This window comes from Eubalaena glacialis, chromosome X (assembly GCF_028564815.1).
Source record: "Eubalaena glacialis isolate mEubGla1 chromosome X, mEubGla1.1.hap2.+ XY, whole genome shotgun sequence".
NCBI lineage: Eukaryota > Metazoa > Chordata > Mammalia > Artiodactyla > Balaenidae > Eubalaena > Eubalaena glacialis.
Window position 1 is genome coordinate 40,235,724 of NC_083736.1, and position 17,060 is coordinate 40,252,783.

The following is a 17,060-nucleotide window of genomic DNA, read 5'->3' on the forward strand; positions in this document are numbered from 1 at the left end:
CCTCCTGGATGTTGAACAGACATCTCAGACTTAACACATCCAAACTGAATTTCTTTTCTTCTTCATCGAGAACACTATTCTAGGGACTTCCCTGGCGGTCCAGTGGTTAAGACTCTGCACTTCCACTGCAGGGGGCCCGGGTTTGATCCCTGGTCGGGGAACTAAGATCCCGCATGCCGTGTGGCATGACCTAAATAAATAAATAAATAAATAAAATAAAAATTAAAAGCTTATCCCCAGCACAAGAAACCATGAACAAAATGAAAGGCAGCCAACCAGTATGGTAGATAATATTTGGAAACCATCTATCTGATAAGAGGTTAATAACAAATTATAAGGAACTCATACAACTCAATAGCAAAATAAAACAAAAGAAACAGGGGCTTCCCTGGTGGCGCAGTGGTTAAGAATCTGCCTGCCATTGCAGGAAACATGGGTTCGAGCCCTGGCCCGGGAAGATCCCACATGCCGCGCAGAGCAGCTATGCCTGTGTGCCACAACTACTGAGCCTGCGCTCTAGAGCTTGCGAGCCACAACTACTGAGCCTGCGTGCCTAGAGCCCGTGTTCTGCAACAAGAGAAGCCACTGCAATGAGAAGCCCACGCACCACAACGAAGAGTAGTCCCCGCTCGCCGCAACTAGAGAAAGCCCGCATGCAGCAACGAAGACCCAACACAGCCAAAAATAAACAAACAAACAAATAAATAAATTTATATTAAAAAAAGAAACAAACAAAACCAATAAACTGATTAAAAAAAAAAAAAGAACACTATTCCAGCAGCCTTCCCCATAAAGGAGGATGGCAACTCCCAAAAAAACTGGGAGTCATGTTCAACACTGTGAGACCCCACATTCATTCTGTCAGGAAATTCTTTTGGCTCTGCCTTCAAAATGTACCCAGAATTCAACCCTTCCCTCCGCTTCCGTGGTGCCCACCTGTGGGAGCCACCATGACCTCTAGGGCAGATTATTGCAATAGCCTCTTAAGTAATTTCCCTGCTTTTTACCCTTGCCCCTTATAATCTAGCCTTAGTGCGACAGCCAGAATGAGCCTTTCAAACCTAAGTCAGATCTTGGCATTTCTGTGCTCAAAACCTTCTAAAGGCTGCCCTTCTCACTCAGAGTAAAAGCCAGTGTCCTTTCAATGTCTTGTGACACATACCATGATCTGCCCCCTTCCCCCCAACCCCCGCCCTGCAACTTCTCTACTCTCATCTCCAGTTCTCTTTTCCTTGCTCACTCTGTTCCAGACACATTGGCCTGTGTTTTTTGAACACACCAGGCAGATTTCTCCCTTAGAATCTTTGCAGTGGCTCTTTCTTCTGCCAGGAATGCTCTTGTCCCAAATATGCACATGGATAACTCCCACACCTCCTTCAAGCCTTTTACGCAAATGTCACCTTTTCTCAGAGGCCTACATGTCCCTTGTATTTGAAGCTGAAATCTTTCCTTCTTTCCTCTGCAGTTTCAATCTGCCTTGTCCTTCTCTAGTTGTTTTTTTTTTTACTGTTGTTATCAACTTCTAAGATATTTATTATGTTTGTGGTTCATTTTCTGTCTCTTCCTACTAAATGAAAGCCCCTTGAGAGCAGGGATTTTTATTTTGTTCACTGATGTAACAGAAGTTTCTTGAACAGTACCTGGCACCTTGTAGGCACTCAAGATATAGTTGTTGAATGAACTAATGAATCCCCAAAGCAAAGTAAAAACATGAAGCCTAGGGATTAAATGAGCTCAAAATTTGACTTTCACCTTGAATGTCTACTGAACCCTGAAGACTCTGCAATTCCACTGTGATGGCTGTATGGCATGCAAGGAACAGGAAATAAAATCCAGAACCTGTTGAAGGTAGGGAATTTAATAGGAAATACTCCAAACTGGGATCCCGTGTGCTATACTCTGTACATGAAAGTGAAAGAGAAATAAACCTTACCATTCTAAAAGGGAGAAAAATAAAGCTTGCCTTCATCCATGGCTTCAATCTAAATTTATACTACCTATATGGTGTGAAAAACCTTGGACAGAATATTTAAAGTGCCAAGGTGGCTGGCAGAAATAGACTCAAATCGTTTCCACCCAGGCCTCAAATAACTTACACAGAAAAAGTTCTAAGGAAAATCAGCAACTCATTGTCAAAAGTGACAGCATACAAGGAAACAAGGCACTGAAGGAAAATAAATAGAAAAAATGATCCAGAAAGATTTTGCAATAGTTGAAGTATACACAGAATAAAAAATTACTGTAGCATGTTTTAAAGAAAAGATATGCTTAAAATTAGCAGCAGGGAAAAGAAACTTAAAAAAAATGATCAAGTAGTTTAAAAATAATTTCTAGAAATGAAAATGTACTGATTAAAATGAAAAAACTCAGGGACAGATTAAACAGTGTATTAGACACAGCTGAAGTGAATGAGTGAACTAGATCAGAAGGAATTATCTATAATGCAGTTCAGAGATAAAGATTGGAAAATACGTTATGTGGGGCAATGGCAGGAGCAGCTAAGACATGAAAGATAGTGTTATGATGGTATGAAAAAATAATGACTGAGGATTTTCCAGCATTGTTGGAAGATACCAGGAAACCTAACAGGTCCACAGCATGAAAAAGGAAAAGAAATTCTTACCCGGACACAGAAGCTGCAGTATACCAAAGAAAAGAGATCTTAAAAAAATTATTTTAAGTCTAAAAGTAATTTTTTTTTAGAAAAGAGAAAGACAAATTATGCATACTCTGAAAAAAATCAATAATTAGACTTATTAGTGACCCTTCAACAGCAAAAATAGATGCCAGAAGATAAACAATATCTTCACTGTTCTGAGAGAGAGAGAAAGAGAAAATAACCAGAATTTGTTGCTTGCTAGAACTATCTTTTTATCAGACTGACAAAAATAGAGAGTTTAGGACCCAGATTAGAGGAAATTATAAAGGCTGTGTTTTAAGAAGACGGAAAATGATAACAAATAAAAGGTCTGAAATTTAAGAGGAGACAATGAGCAAAGATACTGGTAAATATTTAAATAAAATTCAGCAACATCAACAGAATAAAATAAAATAATGTCAAATTTGTTGGGAGACACATAAACCTGAAGCAAGGTACTTTTATGGTTTACAGATTAGAAGAAGGGTGATCACAGTTGATGCATGAAGGTTTTGTATTTTTCCGTAGAAAGATAATATATTGATAAGCTTTAGAATATATTAAGTATGCATGTTAATATAGCTAGAAAAAAAATAGGCCTGACAGTATAACTTCCAAACAAGTAGAAGAAAAACTTAAAACAAAAGGAAGAAAACCCTTAATCCAAAAGGAGAAAAGAAATCAGGCAGGAAACTGTTAAAGTGGGACAAATGGAAAGCCATAATAAAATAAGTAAAGTTAAGACATTTTAAAAGAAATAATAATATAAATGGGCTAAACTTCTCAGTTAAAAGGGGGGAAATGTCAGAATAAAGAAAGCTCTAACTGAAAGATGGAAAAAGAGATAGTATACAAATACTAATCTAAGCTATTTTAACTATATTAATATCAGACAAAATAAGGTTTAAACAAAAAAATGTTTCATTGAATTAAGTTTCAATACATAGTGATAAAAGACCCAGAAGACCAAACAATTCTGAACTTGTATATACTGAATAATGTAGCCTCAAAATATAAAGCAAAAATTGACAGGAATCAAAGCTAAATGCCCAATAGTGTAGGGGGGTTTTAACATACTTTTCTAAGTTAATAATAAATGAAGCAAACAAAGGCTGAGCACAATTAATCTTTTTCTAATGGACATGTATAAAACATGCATATTACTTAACAGAAGACTATGTTCTTTTCATGCAGAAATGGAAAATCTTTGAAAATCAACCATGTGCTAGGTCATAAAGTAAGCCTCAAGGATTGATATCATATAATCCATATTCTTTGACCACAATTCAGTTATGACAGAAAGATAACTAAAAAAATTCCAGTTGTAGAAATTAAAACATGACAAAACTTTTAGAAACATAGATCTAGACAGAAATTGTAATGGAAATTTGAAAATACTTAAAACCGCACAATAATGGAAATACTAAAATAAAGTTGTGGGTGTAGCTAAAACCATATTAGAGGAAGATTCATAGCCTAAATTTTTCTATTAGAAAAGAACAAAAGGCTCAATATGAATAAGCTAAGCATGCAAGGAATTAGAAAATTAAGAGTATAAAAAATCCAAAAAAGAGGAAAAAAGAGCATAAATCAATGGTATAGAAAATACTCAATAAAGATGATCAATGAAACAAAGGTTGATTCTTTGAAGAGTCCTATTAAAACTAGACAAGTGTCTGATAAGATTTTTCAAGGAAAAGGAAAAAGAGACATCTCTAAACAATAAAAGAGATGAAAATGAAGATATAACTACTGATACAATAAGCAATAAATAAATGAAAAGAAGAGGTCATGAACTTTAAAGCAATAGTTTTGAAACATATGAAATGTATATATGATGAGAAAATATAATTTATAAAAAATAACACTGATTTAAGAAATAGAAAATGTGAGTAGTGCTTTAACCGCAAAATAAATTGAATCTGTAATTTAAATTTTTCCCACAATGAAAACACTAAGCCTAGATAGCTCTACAGGTGTGTTCTACCTAATGTTCAAAGAAGAGATTATTCTATTTATATACGAATGCCTTCTAGAGAATAGAAGAAAGTATGATTTCTAACTCATGAGATTAACAGTACTGTAGTACAAGAAAACAGACAAGGGCTGGAGAAGAAAGGAGACTCATGGGGCAATCTCAGTCTCACTTATAAACGCAGATATAAAAGTTCTAAACAAAATGTTAGCAAAGCATATCTTGCAATGGAAAGATAATATCAGGTTATATTACGCCAGGAAGGCAAGGTTGCATAATTCTAGACAATCGATTTTCTGGAAATAACAGATTAGGTAAATTATCCCAACCCTCCCACTACATATAAGGAGACTAGACAAATTGCACTGTGTACACACACACACACACACACACACCTTCAAAGCATCAGAGAGCTAACAAGATAGCGAAGAATCACTAGACCAACATCCAGAAAACATTGACCTGCTTTTTCCCCTGGGGGTGGAGAGGTGGGAGTTTGCTGACCACTGAAGAAGCAAGTGAGAGACTGAGAAGTACTTTTCAAAAGTCTTACAAAGCTAGGGCAACTGAAGGTCAGGTCCAGAGCCCACCAAAGAGTGTGTATATGGAGGGATGTGTTGGTAAACTCCTTGTGCTTTGGGTTGGACTGCATCCTAGCGCTAAGGGTGAACAGCAAAAGGACTAGGCCACGTTGCATTTCAACCTGCCTTCAAATTGTCTCAGGCACAGAAAATGCAATAAAGTTATTTAGTATTGTTAGCGTCCCCAGGTGCTGGGCAGAAGGAGACATAAATCCTCTCTGAGAAAGATATAATCCTCCCAGGATTCAGATAATTTCTATATTTTCTCAAATTCAATCAGTGGGACGCAATAAAAAATAATCAGGCAAACAAGGAGAAACGGCAACATGAATTAGAACTGGTATAAACAACAAAATAGAAACAGACCCATAAGAAGTTATTACAAACACATGGAGGAATTATTACTCATCAATGCACAATTTTATTTTATTTTATTTCTTAATTTTTTTTTACAATTTATTGATTAAGTCATGGGGAAATGTGTTACTAAAAAAGCTGGGGAAAATGGAAAAGTGCATTTAAGAAGAGGAAAGTAAATTTCGGTTTATGGAGGAAGGTTTGCATATTTATAAAATATTTTTTAGGTATATGAATCTTTTCATACCTTTTGGTACTCTTTTCCTATGATGCATTCTTCCCTGCAAGTGTTTTAAAATAGGATCAGGAGCCCACCAGTGTGGGCTGATTGAAGATTTCATCTGCTGGAAATCAGAGAATTAGGCCTAATAAAACTCTGGGTGACCCCTCCAGCAACAACCCCAAAGAAAAGCATAGATAATAAAGCTAAATGCTTTGAAAAGGATCTAGATCGACAGGGCGTACTACAGTGTTCTTTATTCTTTATGCGTGTTATTGCTGAATCAGCCTCACCGATAACTCGACAAATGGGATTGCTTAATGATGAGTGTACTATAGGGTTGGAGTAGAGGAGAAAGATTTGCTATTTTCAGTGGCACTTTATAAGAGAGATGTAAGGCACATTTAAATTGTAAAAAATAAACAGGGTTTTTTTTATAAGACATAGAAACATTTGTTTTAGAGTTCTAACTAAAGTCTTATGGACACTTTTTCTGTTTCTACAGAACCAACATGTTGATTACGTAGACGTTGGCGGGGCTTATGTGGGACCAACGCAGAACAGGATCTTACGGTTATCTAAGGAACTGGGTTTAGAAACTTACAAAGTGAACGTAAATGAGCGTCTTGTTCAATATGTCAAGGTAAGCCTGATGTTTTTCTCAACTGACCAATAGGGGAGCATTTTATTTGGGAAAGCATTTGGTTTTGCTTTTAGTTGTTTTTTCTCAAAGCAATCATAAAAGTAGGTTCTCAGCTTTCAAGTAGTACTCTGCCTTTCTTTTCTTCTTCTTTTTAAAAAATCCCTGCGGACTCCTGGAATCCCTGCAAGTGGTCATGCTTCAGCTTGGTTCTCCTTCACCTCACCCACTGTGGCCCTTGAAGGCTACAGCCCCACCTCTAGTCCAACTGGAGTAGGAGTGGAAGGCTCCTTCCTTCCCCTCCCTCTGGAGGTGGGGGAGGCACCAGAAATAGACACACACACACACACACACACACACAGAGCCCAGGCAGCCCCTGAGGCACCTATGAGGCAGTTCTAAGGCCCCAAGGAACACAGCAGTTTGAGGCCACTTCTTAAGACTTTGAATGGGTCATTCATCCTCATCCTTTGCATCCATTTCTTTGCACACTTTGATAATTTTCTCTGCACCTAGCCATGACTCTTGGGAAGTCTAGCTCAATTGTGCAGTTTCCTACTGTTTAAACAAGAGATTGTTTAAACTCTAAGTTCTGATATCCACTCAAGAAACAGCAGCTGTTGCCCGTGTTATTCTTTCTTACTGAAGCCAAACGTGGAGCAGCTGGGGTCTGGAAATGTGCCTTGAGAAATCAAGTTTCCGATCTGACATTGTAGCCCATTTCCTGGAACTAGAGTCGTCAGGACTGGGGTTATTTACTCATTCTAATGCCAGGATTCCCACACCAGTAACCACATCACTTCTCAACAGACACATTTAAGCCTCCACTCCACCCCAGCAATCATGTGGGTCTGGCATCTTCAGGGCCTTTCAGAGCAGGGAATGAAGGATACTTGAAGTATATGCACACCGATGTGCAATCAGGGAGGTCAGGAATCTTGGGAAACTCTGATAGCTGGTCTGGGTTGGTTTGGGATGCTTGGGAGAGTCTGGCAGTGAGACACATGAAAAAACAAACCAGTAGCCTTTAGAAAAACTAGGTTCAGAGGTCAAGGGAGAAATGAAGAAACTACAAAAGAATTATACAAAGTGTTTATGAATGCTGGCTTCAATAGGCCATGATCAAAAAGGAAGAACTCCTTTGCTTCCCCACTTTGTCATCTCTGCACGGCATGTTGTTTACCCGGACTAGTAAGTGATAACAAAGGTAAGAGAAATAGCAACTAACCTTTATGGAGCACTTTTACCTGTATTATCATATTTAATGTAGGGAGAGAAACCAAATCCTTTGCACTCAACTGCTAATTAAACAGTTGTATAAATTCACTGTCTAGTCCAACTGGGAAGCATATGAGTCTGATGATTATCCTGGAATCTGAGCAAACTTATGCTGTACTTTACAGAGGAGAAAACTGAGGTTCAGTGAGGTAAAGTGACTTGAACAAAGGTATAAAACTAGTAATGGTCTGCCTACCCCCGAGCACATGCTCTTCATGAATTTTAGGATTTACTTACAAATAAGCACATATTTAAGATGCTGAACACTGTTCTTTTCATTTAAGACAATCTCATCTAATAAAAAGATGGAGAATAGAAATACTATTAGGGAATTCCCTGGCGGTCCAGTGGTTAGGACTTGGTGGTTTCACTGCCGTGGCCCAGGTTGGATCCCTGGTTGCAGAACTAAGATCCCACAAGCCGCGCAGTGCAGCAAATAAATAAATACTTACCATTAAACCGTCCTCTCACATACTTTACCCTGCCAAGGAACACATATTTTCACCCAAGGTAGATAGCAAAGTTAAGGTAAAAAACTAGTGCATCAGTTAGAGGTTAATTTATTTTATCTGAATAAGTGCCTTTCTGCTAGTGTTTCTAATAAATCATATCATTTCTGCAATGAGAAATACTCACGGTAGTGGATATTTTTATAATGACCAGGAAACTAGAAAGTGAGGAGGCCAGATTAGGGAAAAAGCAGAAAGATATTCATCTAACTATTCCAGGTAAGACTGATAATAAACTGTATAGCAAAAAATAATTCCACTTATTTAAGAATATCTCAACTCTCACTGTTCTGTTCGCTTCTAGGGAAAAAATGGACTTTTTCCCCCCCCGACATGATAGTAGATTGGGTTAATAATGCAAATTGTCTTGGTGACACTTTCTGCATCAGTTCTCGTGACAACCCCAGCGTCTGTAATCTAATACAGTGTATTCTTTTCTGTAAATAACACTGAAATGAAGTGGGTGAATCACTGGAAGATTGCCACTGTCTAGTTACACCAAGCCATATTCTTTATGATCCAGATTGCTTCAGCTCTTAAATTTTCCTGATGTGCAGCCTTAAAGAATGCCTCCATTGTTTCTTCTGTCAGCTGACTGTAGTGCATCCAGTTTCAACCTACTCTAGGATGATTTTTAGTGTCCACCAGAGAACTATTCTTGACCTTTGCTAGATTGTGTTTACAGTGCAAGTTTTGACATGACTATGTGGAATTCCAAGCCTGAGCCTCAGAAGCACTGGGGACAGATGTTAGGTGGTGGTTTCCAACCTGTCCCGTCCCCCAGAGACTAAGTCTATCTGCTTCATTTTTAGAAGGTTCATATGGTTATGCTAAATTCATTCACTGTTTCAGTAAGTCATTACTGGACAATCAACTCTGTACCAGATATTGTTGTAGGCTGGAAATACAGTGGTGGATACATGATCCAAGTTTCTGCTCACATGGAGCTTGCCATCTCAAGGGAGGAGATAAGTAAATAAATAATATTCGCTAACATTTCTGCCTTTATCCTTCATGGATCTTGTGAATAGAATCTCTATTCTAATTCTGGTTTAGTAGATCCTGATTCTCATGTAATAGGGTTCTTGACTGGTTCCTACGGTGAGCAGGTTTTATGAATGTTGTGAATTCAATACGGCTTTATTTCGGAGACTACATCTGATTTGTGAAATTAATATAAATTAATCATATCTTTCACCTAAAAGGTGGCTTTGAAGTGGTGTCAGCTAGATATGTTTAAAATGTTCTCTATGGATTCTTTTCTTTTGGAAGGTGTAAAGGAAGCAGGTGGACTTGAATGCCTCTTGGATCGATTGATTGATTACTTGCATTGGTAAAGAAGATGCACCATCATTACGATCGTTTTATGAGTTAGTTTCATTGAGTTGTGGAGACTTAAATTTAGCAGTGCCAGGTCTTGGAGAAGAAGAAAGAAATACTTGATTCCTCTTTTTTTTTTTTTTTCTTTCCATGGGTTCCTCCAGATCATAATAATGCAGGTAGGGTGTCAAGAGGGAGAACACTGCCAGAGATGGAGCAAGGCATTTTGCAGGAACTACTTTAAAGGAGACATTGACATTTTCATGCATTCTCACGTTCTCCCTGCTTTTCACATCCTCTCTAAATAAAAATCAAGACTATAAATATAGACCACACATTTGTTTTTAGAGAATGGTGTGATAAAGATTTATTTAAAACGACATAGGCTTTCCTGATAGTAACAGCTTAGCAAGCAATTTTTCCGAGTATTGGTTCTGTTCTTCCCACAGCCATTTACTCCATGTTTCTATGCCAACGACTGAAATCACAGGCTTTTCAGAATGTGTGTGTTCTGGAATACTAAGTAATTTTTTTTGTTGTTGCTAAGAGGTGAACTTTGTTTTAGCCAGTAGGCTGTATTGAAAGCAGAGGATGTATTTTTTATCAGTTTGTCTTAATGCTTGCCAGATATAACTGCATCTTTGACCTCTTGCTTCTAATAGGGTGTTTCCTTTGGATTGGGGACAATATATTTTTAAGCTGCTTTTAACACCTTTCCATACCAACTCATAGAACTCTTTTCTTTTGTCAAAGAAAATTATACTTTCACTTTCAACCCCTCTCAGTAGGAACCTCAAGAAGCCAAAGGTGTTAGGCTCTTGTAGGGATGTTGATTGTCGTGTCTTTCTTTTAATCACCTAACTTCATCCCTCCTGGCTCTATGCATTGGTGTTGCCTTCCATCTGTAATGTGCCTATACCTGTGTTACCTCATTTGAGCTTCCCAATGATCCTTTGAGGTAATAAGCATTATTTCTCCCATCTTACAAATGAGAAAACTGAGTCTCAGAGAGATTAGGAGCCAACGTGAGGCTTTCCATCTCTTGAGCCCAGGTTCTGTGAGTTATATCACATCGTTCCTTATTCTGTGAGCAGAGTTAACTTGTGAACCCCTTTAATAAACTGCTCCAAGATATGACAAAAATCACCTTACCCCAACAGGCTTTGGAGTCCTAAGATGCCACTTTGGCTGTAAGGGCTCCTGTGGACTCCAGCGGTTGGAGGGGAGTGGGTGTGCCTAGGAGTCATATGTGGTACTGTTCACCAGAGTGGCCTCTTCTCTTGTAGCCTGAGCCATAGATCTGGTCCCCCTCTGGCCTTCAGTGAGCGCTTGACTCCTGAGAAACCCCGAGGCCAGCCCAGTTAGGCTCAGCAGGCTGAAGAAGCCGGATTCTATTATTGTGTTAAAATACTAAGGCTAGAGGTCTGGGGCATGGCTTGGAATTGTTGGCTGTATATTCTTTTTCATAAGTGACTTATGTAAACTTAATTAGCAAAGTATGATCTAGATAAGAGTATTTTATTTTATGCCATTATACTCTGCCTGGTTTAAAAAAGAAAAAAGAGGATTTAAAGTAATTTGTATAAGTCAGAGTAGAAGGTGAAGAAAGACAATTAGGTAAGGACAGCCAAGTGGTAATGGGCCTGTGTTCATGATAAAAAATTCTTTGTTGATCATAGAAATGAAGTAATACAAAAGGGATTTTTTTTCTCTAAACTATAATTATACCTAGGATTTTAAAAGCAGAGAGACTCAAAATGTTTACATATTTTCACTCTAATCTATCAAGTATTCAGTATAAAGATATATAGACATAGCTTGTAAAAAACAGTTGCTAGTAACTTCCATTCTTTTTTTCCTCTCCATTTTAAAAGACTTCATTTACTTCCTGTGGATCATAGGAGAGCTTAATGACAGAAATTACTCTTAAAGCCTTGTACTGTTTAGAAAGCTAGGTCAGCATTAGCCATTTTCTCTCAAAGGCTCCTTTCTTTTTCCTATAAACTTTCAGGAGTAAATCTCAGATTTAGTTTCTAGAGAATGAAGTTTCTACTCAGTTGAAGTGACAGCCCAATATATAGCAAAGTCAGGTTAATGATTCGATTTTCCCCTTTCATTTATTTTTTTTTTAAATTGTGATAAAATAGACATAAAAGTTACCATCTTAACCATACTTAGTGGACAATTCAGCGACATTAAGTACATTCATATTGTTGTGCTACCATCCACAGAATGCTTTTCATCTTCCTTTCATTCATTTTTAATAGGAAGTAATTCACTACAGAAGGCATTTTCTAGCCATTCATTGAGAAGTAGTCTAAAGTCACCCTCCTGCCTTGGACTGGCCTTCACTGGCAGCATAGAAAGGGGATTAGGTCAGACACAAAGCATTTCTCTCACTGAGGCTGTGGAACTTTTCGATCACCTCCTCAAGTGGGGCCCTGGCATTTTGGTTAATGGCAAAAAGAACCTTGTGAATAGAATGAAACATAAAAGCAGCTTCCTCAAGAGAAACTGCTCTAAGTCTCTGTGATTACGCAACTCCTAGAGGTTCTGACCTTTCAGGTTAGAATGTAGTTGCCAGTTTGAGGTTCATATCTCCCCCAGCCTCCCCTGTCCTTGCTTTCTACTTCCTCCCTCTGTAGCCCCTACTCCCACCTCAGAACACACACCCAAATACCCCAACCAAAAGGCTTAATCATAAACTTTTGCAGAGTAGCCTTCTAATAGTTGAAACCTTTAAAAACCCTCTAATGTCCTATGAATCTGTTACCAAACGCAAGTTCCAGGGCCCAATGCACGGTGAGACCAAACAAACTGAAATGTCGGAGTTTGGGGCAGAGAAAGGTTGATGGCAGGGCCAAACAAGGAGAACGGTGGCTCGTGCTCAAAAATCCCGAACTCCCCAGTGGTTTTCGGGTAGAAGCTTTTATAGGCAAAATTTACAGTGAGGGCTGCAGGGTGTGTGACTTTCTCCTGATTGGTGGGTGGTGAGGTAACAGGGCGGTGCTCCAGGAATCTCATGCTTAGCCTGAAGTTACCATCTTCCACCTGGGTGGGGACCTTAGTTCCTGCAGAAGCACTCAAAGATATTGTTATGTATATTCCTTGAGCAGGAACCAGGACCCTGCTTTCATCGCTGCACTATTGTTTCTTTTTTTTAACATATATATAATTTATTTATTCATTTATTTTATTTTTGGCTGCATTGGGTCTTTGTTGCTGCATGGGGGCTTTCTCTAGTTGCAGCATGCGGGGGCTACTCTTCGTTGTGGTGCGCAGTCTTCTCATTGCAGTGGCTTCTCTTGTTGCAGAGCACGGGCTCTGGGCGCACAGGCTTCAGTAGTTGTGGCACACAGGCTCAGTAGTTGTGGCTCGCGTGCTCTAGAGCACAGGCTCAGTATGCACTATTGTTTCTTGACTGCTCCTCCTTTGTTTCTGCATCCCCCTTCCCTCCCTCATTAGCAACTGTTTGAATCTGCCCTTTGGAACTTAGGGAAGGTCTAGGAGGCTGAATGAAGCCTATTTCCTACGAAGTAGAAATGGGGCCATGGAAAGGATTTGTTACAGGGAGGACCCCCACAGGGTCCTGCTCAGTTTCAAATCCCATATCTTGTCCATTCTGGGCCTCCTGAAGAAGGGAAGTTCTCTTGTCCCACTGACCCTGCCAAAAAGTCTTTCCTGTCATTGCCCTGTCCTGCCACTTAACAAGATCGATGCTACTATATAGCCTTCTGTCTCAGGTGTGGACTCCAAGCTTTTTCACTTGTGTATCAAACTCAATGAACGAATACCTTTTGAAAACCTAGTGGATCTCAGAGTTTTAGTAAGTGACAGTTATTCTTACTTTAGAGATAGGAGAAAGTTGTAAGAATGCAAGTATTTGGTTCAAGGTCCTACAGAAGTGAGTGAGAAAGAGACAGAGACAGACAGACAGACGACAGACAGATGTGAAAGCCTAGTTGATAATTAACCTTAGCAGACACAGAACTTGGAACTGAAAAGAGACAAATAATGGAAATAATGTTGATACTTTATATCTGAACAGCCCAGTATTGTTTTCATAGCACTTCATTTTATTTTTTGCCTTGTGCTTGGGTTTAGTGCAACTAGAAGAAGAAAATTCTAGGTGGAATCACAGAAAATTTGAGTGTTAATTATAGTTAAATGTAATCAACACTTTGATCCCAAAAGCTGTTGAACTGGGTCCTTTTCATTTAAAAGACTTTGCTCATATCAGGTTTTTCACACAAAGAAAATAATTACCGAACTATTAGTCCATTTGCTTTCATTCCCATAGCTCTCATGTAATTTGTCAGACTCAAACGATACACAGTGAACCTCAGGCTGAGATTTAATTTTGTGTGTTTGCCAAAGTACCCAGTGGCCTAGTTTCCACAGCCATATCCAACAGATAATTGTCTCTGAAAAAAACATCAGGCTTTAGAGACATGGGAGAAAATCACTACTGGCTCGCACTTCCTGACCAGCAGCAGGTGATAAAAGGAAACCCTGAGACACAGACATGGGTGCAGTCACTCGCTAATCTACATAATTATTTGGGCACCCACCCAAGAAGTCCTGAGTATCTGTGACTTTCCCCCAATCTGTAGCGTATTAAAAAATACTTTTCTGATGTCCAAATGTTGGGAAGATTGTGCTAAGAATCTTATGGTCCACCCTCCCTCCCAGTGCAAGCCCTTATCACATCTCTACCATCGTGATCGCATGAGCCATCACTGAGGTAACTCCATCCAGTAGAGGGGCAGGGCTGCATCTACCCGGTCACTGGGATACACAAAGTGAATGCTCTCAGTTAACAGCCTCTCTGGCAAGAAGTTCTGCTTTGCCCTGGACCCTCTCCACCTGCTCTGATGTACTTTTCCTCTGTACTGCCCTGTTCCAAGGGGGCAGAGCCCAGACCTGAGACTCAGCACAAAGCACTTGCAGTTTTAGCTAGATGTACAAGTGATTTTGTTGCAGGAAGGGGGACTCCTTCCAGGGCCCGAGAGTGAGCTCTTGTCTAACACTCGGAAATGAATTGTCCAAGGAGACACACGTGCTGACAAAGCAAGAGACTTTATTGGGGAGGGTCGCCTGGGAGGAGAGCAGGAGGGTAAGGGAACCCAGGAGAACTGCTCTGCCACGTGGCTCGCAGTCTCGGGTTTTATGGTAATGGGTTTAGCTTCCGGTTGTCTCTGGCTAATCATTCTGACTCAGGGTCCTTCCTGGTGGCGCGTGCATCGCTCAGCCAAGATGGATTCCAGCGAGAAGGATTCTGGGAAGATGGTAGGCCATGTGGACTGGCATTTCCTCTCTCCTTTTGACCCTTCCCGAATTCTTCTAGTTGGTGGTAGCTTGTTAGTTCTGCATTCCTTACCAGGACCTCCTGCTGTAAGATAACTCATGCAAGTGGTTACTATGGTGCCTGGCCAGGGCGGGCGGTTTTGGTCAGTGGTTCCCCTAACAACTTCATTTGACTTCTCCTATTTGACTCAGTATTGTGGGATGATGTACCCTTTTGTGCAGGAGAGGTATGTGTGAGAATTTACTCCAATTTGTAGCATTTGGAAAATATTCTGGTTATTGTAGGTCTTCTTTCTAGCCTATGTTTTCCTGTGTTCTCTCAGGCCCCTACCAATGCTAGCCAGAATATGAAGAAAGCATGCCTAAGGGAATATTTTCCAAGCAATATTAATCCCAAAAGTGCTTTGCAAAAGAGGAGGTTTGTTGGTCAGATAAATTTTGGAAGTGCTCCATATTCTAACCCTATCTTTGAGAGCCAAGATGTCCATTAGCAAATTAGGAGTCTTATGAGGACCAGCAATTAAAAAAAAAAAGCTGTTTAACTATAAACCAGGATTCCCCAGATTTATGACCATGGAACTCATTTTCATATAGCACCCAGAAAGATCAGAGTGAGAAATGCAAACATAGAAAATGTTTTTAGGGATTTAGGTTCCCTATGAAAGTGAGTCTCCCATCTTTCTCTTCCCTTCACACCTTACACATAGTGCATTCTAGTAAATTTGATGGCAATATTGATTATGGCTATTTTAGAAAAGGTATGCCTGTGAATTGATAAGGAAAAATCAGTGCAAAATTGGCATTCGTTCGAAGGTCTTGTCTGAGGCGGGAAAAGAGGGGGTCATTTGTGTAGAAAGAGAGTGGACCCTTTCTGGGGCCTGGGGGAACTAGATGTGATACGAGATGGGCTATAAAAAAGCAAGAATTCCACTCTTCTTCTTATTCCTTCATTTAATAAGCATTTCTTAGAACCTTGGTATTTACAAGGCAATGTAGGAAATGAGGCGTAGTCCTTCTCCTCAGGTGTGTTGAGACTAGTCCAGAAGGTAAGACATGTACTTAATTCTGTTTAATACATTGTAGAAAACGGCAAAGTGCCATGAGCAATGAACAAAGTGCTCTAGTGCATCAGAGGAAGCTGAAGTGGTTTCCGACATAGGCAGTGAGGTGAGATCTTTGGGACCATGTCTCCCTCAGATCAATATTCACTCATGCCTACAACCTCCAGGCCTAGAAGCACATCCTAATAGGCTCTCGATGGAGGATCCAGCTCAGTGGCACTGCAGGTCCAATCTTTCTAACATGGAGACTGAGGCACAGAGGTAGGGGCCGGGGGAGCCTGAACCAAAAGCATGGAGACATGAACTCTGCCTCTGCCAGGTACCAGCTGGGTTTAAACAAATTATACACACACACACACACACACACACACACACACACACACACACACACAGGCATACCTCAGAGATATTGCAGGTTCGGTTCTAGACCACTGCAATAAAGTGAATATCACAATAAAGTGAGCCACACAAATTTGTTTCCCAGTGCATATAAGAGTTATGTTTACACTATACTGTAGTCTATTAAGTGTGCAAGAGCATTATGTATAAAAAAAAGTACGTACTTTAATTTAAAAATTTTTTTTGCTAAAAAGTGCTAACCATCATCTGACAACACAGGATTGCCATAAACCTTCAATTTGTAAAAAAAAAAACAAAACACACAGCATCTGTGAAGTGCAATAAAGTGAAGCATAATAAAACAAAGGTATGCCTACTGTACACCTACATATATATTAAAAACTTAATACATATATAATGTGGACCTCTGAATATCTTCAAAGACATAGTGAACTTGATAAATTTATCAAAAGCTGTCCAAATGTACCACCCTGTGATGCATCTCACTTATTATGATCACAAGATTTTACCTTGGAGCAGTGAAAAGCAAGAGAAATCAGACATGGAATCCAGGCATAGTAAAATCAAAAATGTAAGGAAGAAGAGTAAAGTAACTAAATGATTTTTTAAGAAAAAGATTTAAGAGGAAATAAATATTAATGATGAAAATGGACAACCATAACAGAAATCATCATTTCCTTTAGTCTTTTTTTTAAAGTTTTAAAAAAATATTTATTTATTTATTTGGCTGCGCTGTGTCTTAGTTGCGGCATGTGGGCTCCTTTAGTTGCGGCATGTGGGCTCCGTAAGTTGCAGCATGCAGGCCGTAGTTCTG

The 17,060-nt window shown here is 39.3% G+C and overlaps 1 protein-coding gene across 1 annotated transcript in view; it reads left to right on the forward strand.

The window, feature by feature from the left end:
• The window catches only part of MAOA (monoamine oxidase A), a 73,625-nt gene that overhangs the window by 21,526 nt on the left and 35,039 nt on the right, over positions 1–17,060 (forward strand). The window contains exon 3 of the mRNA XM_061179497.1: positions 6,277–6,414. Within this exon, the coding sequence (XP_061035480.1) occupies positions 6,277–6,414 (138 nt within the window). The remainder of the gene's footprint in view (positions 1–6,276; positions 6,415–17,060) is intronic.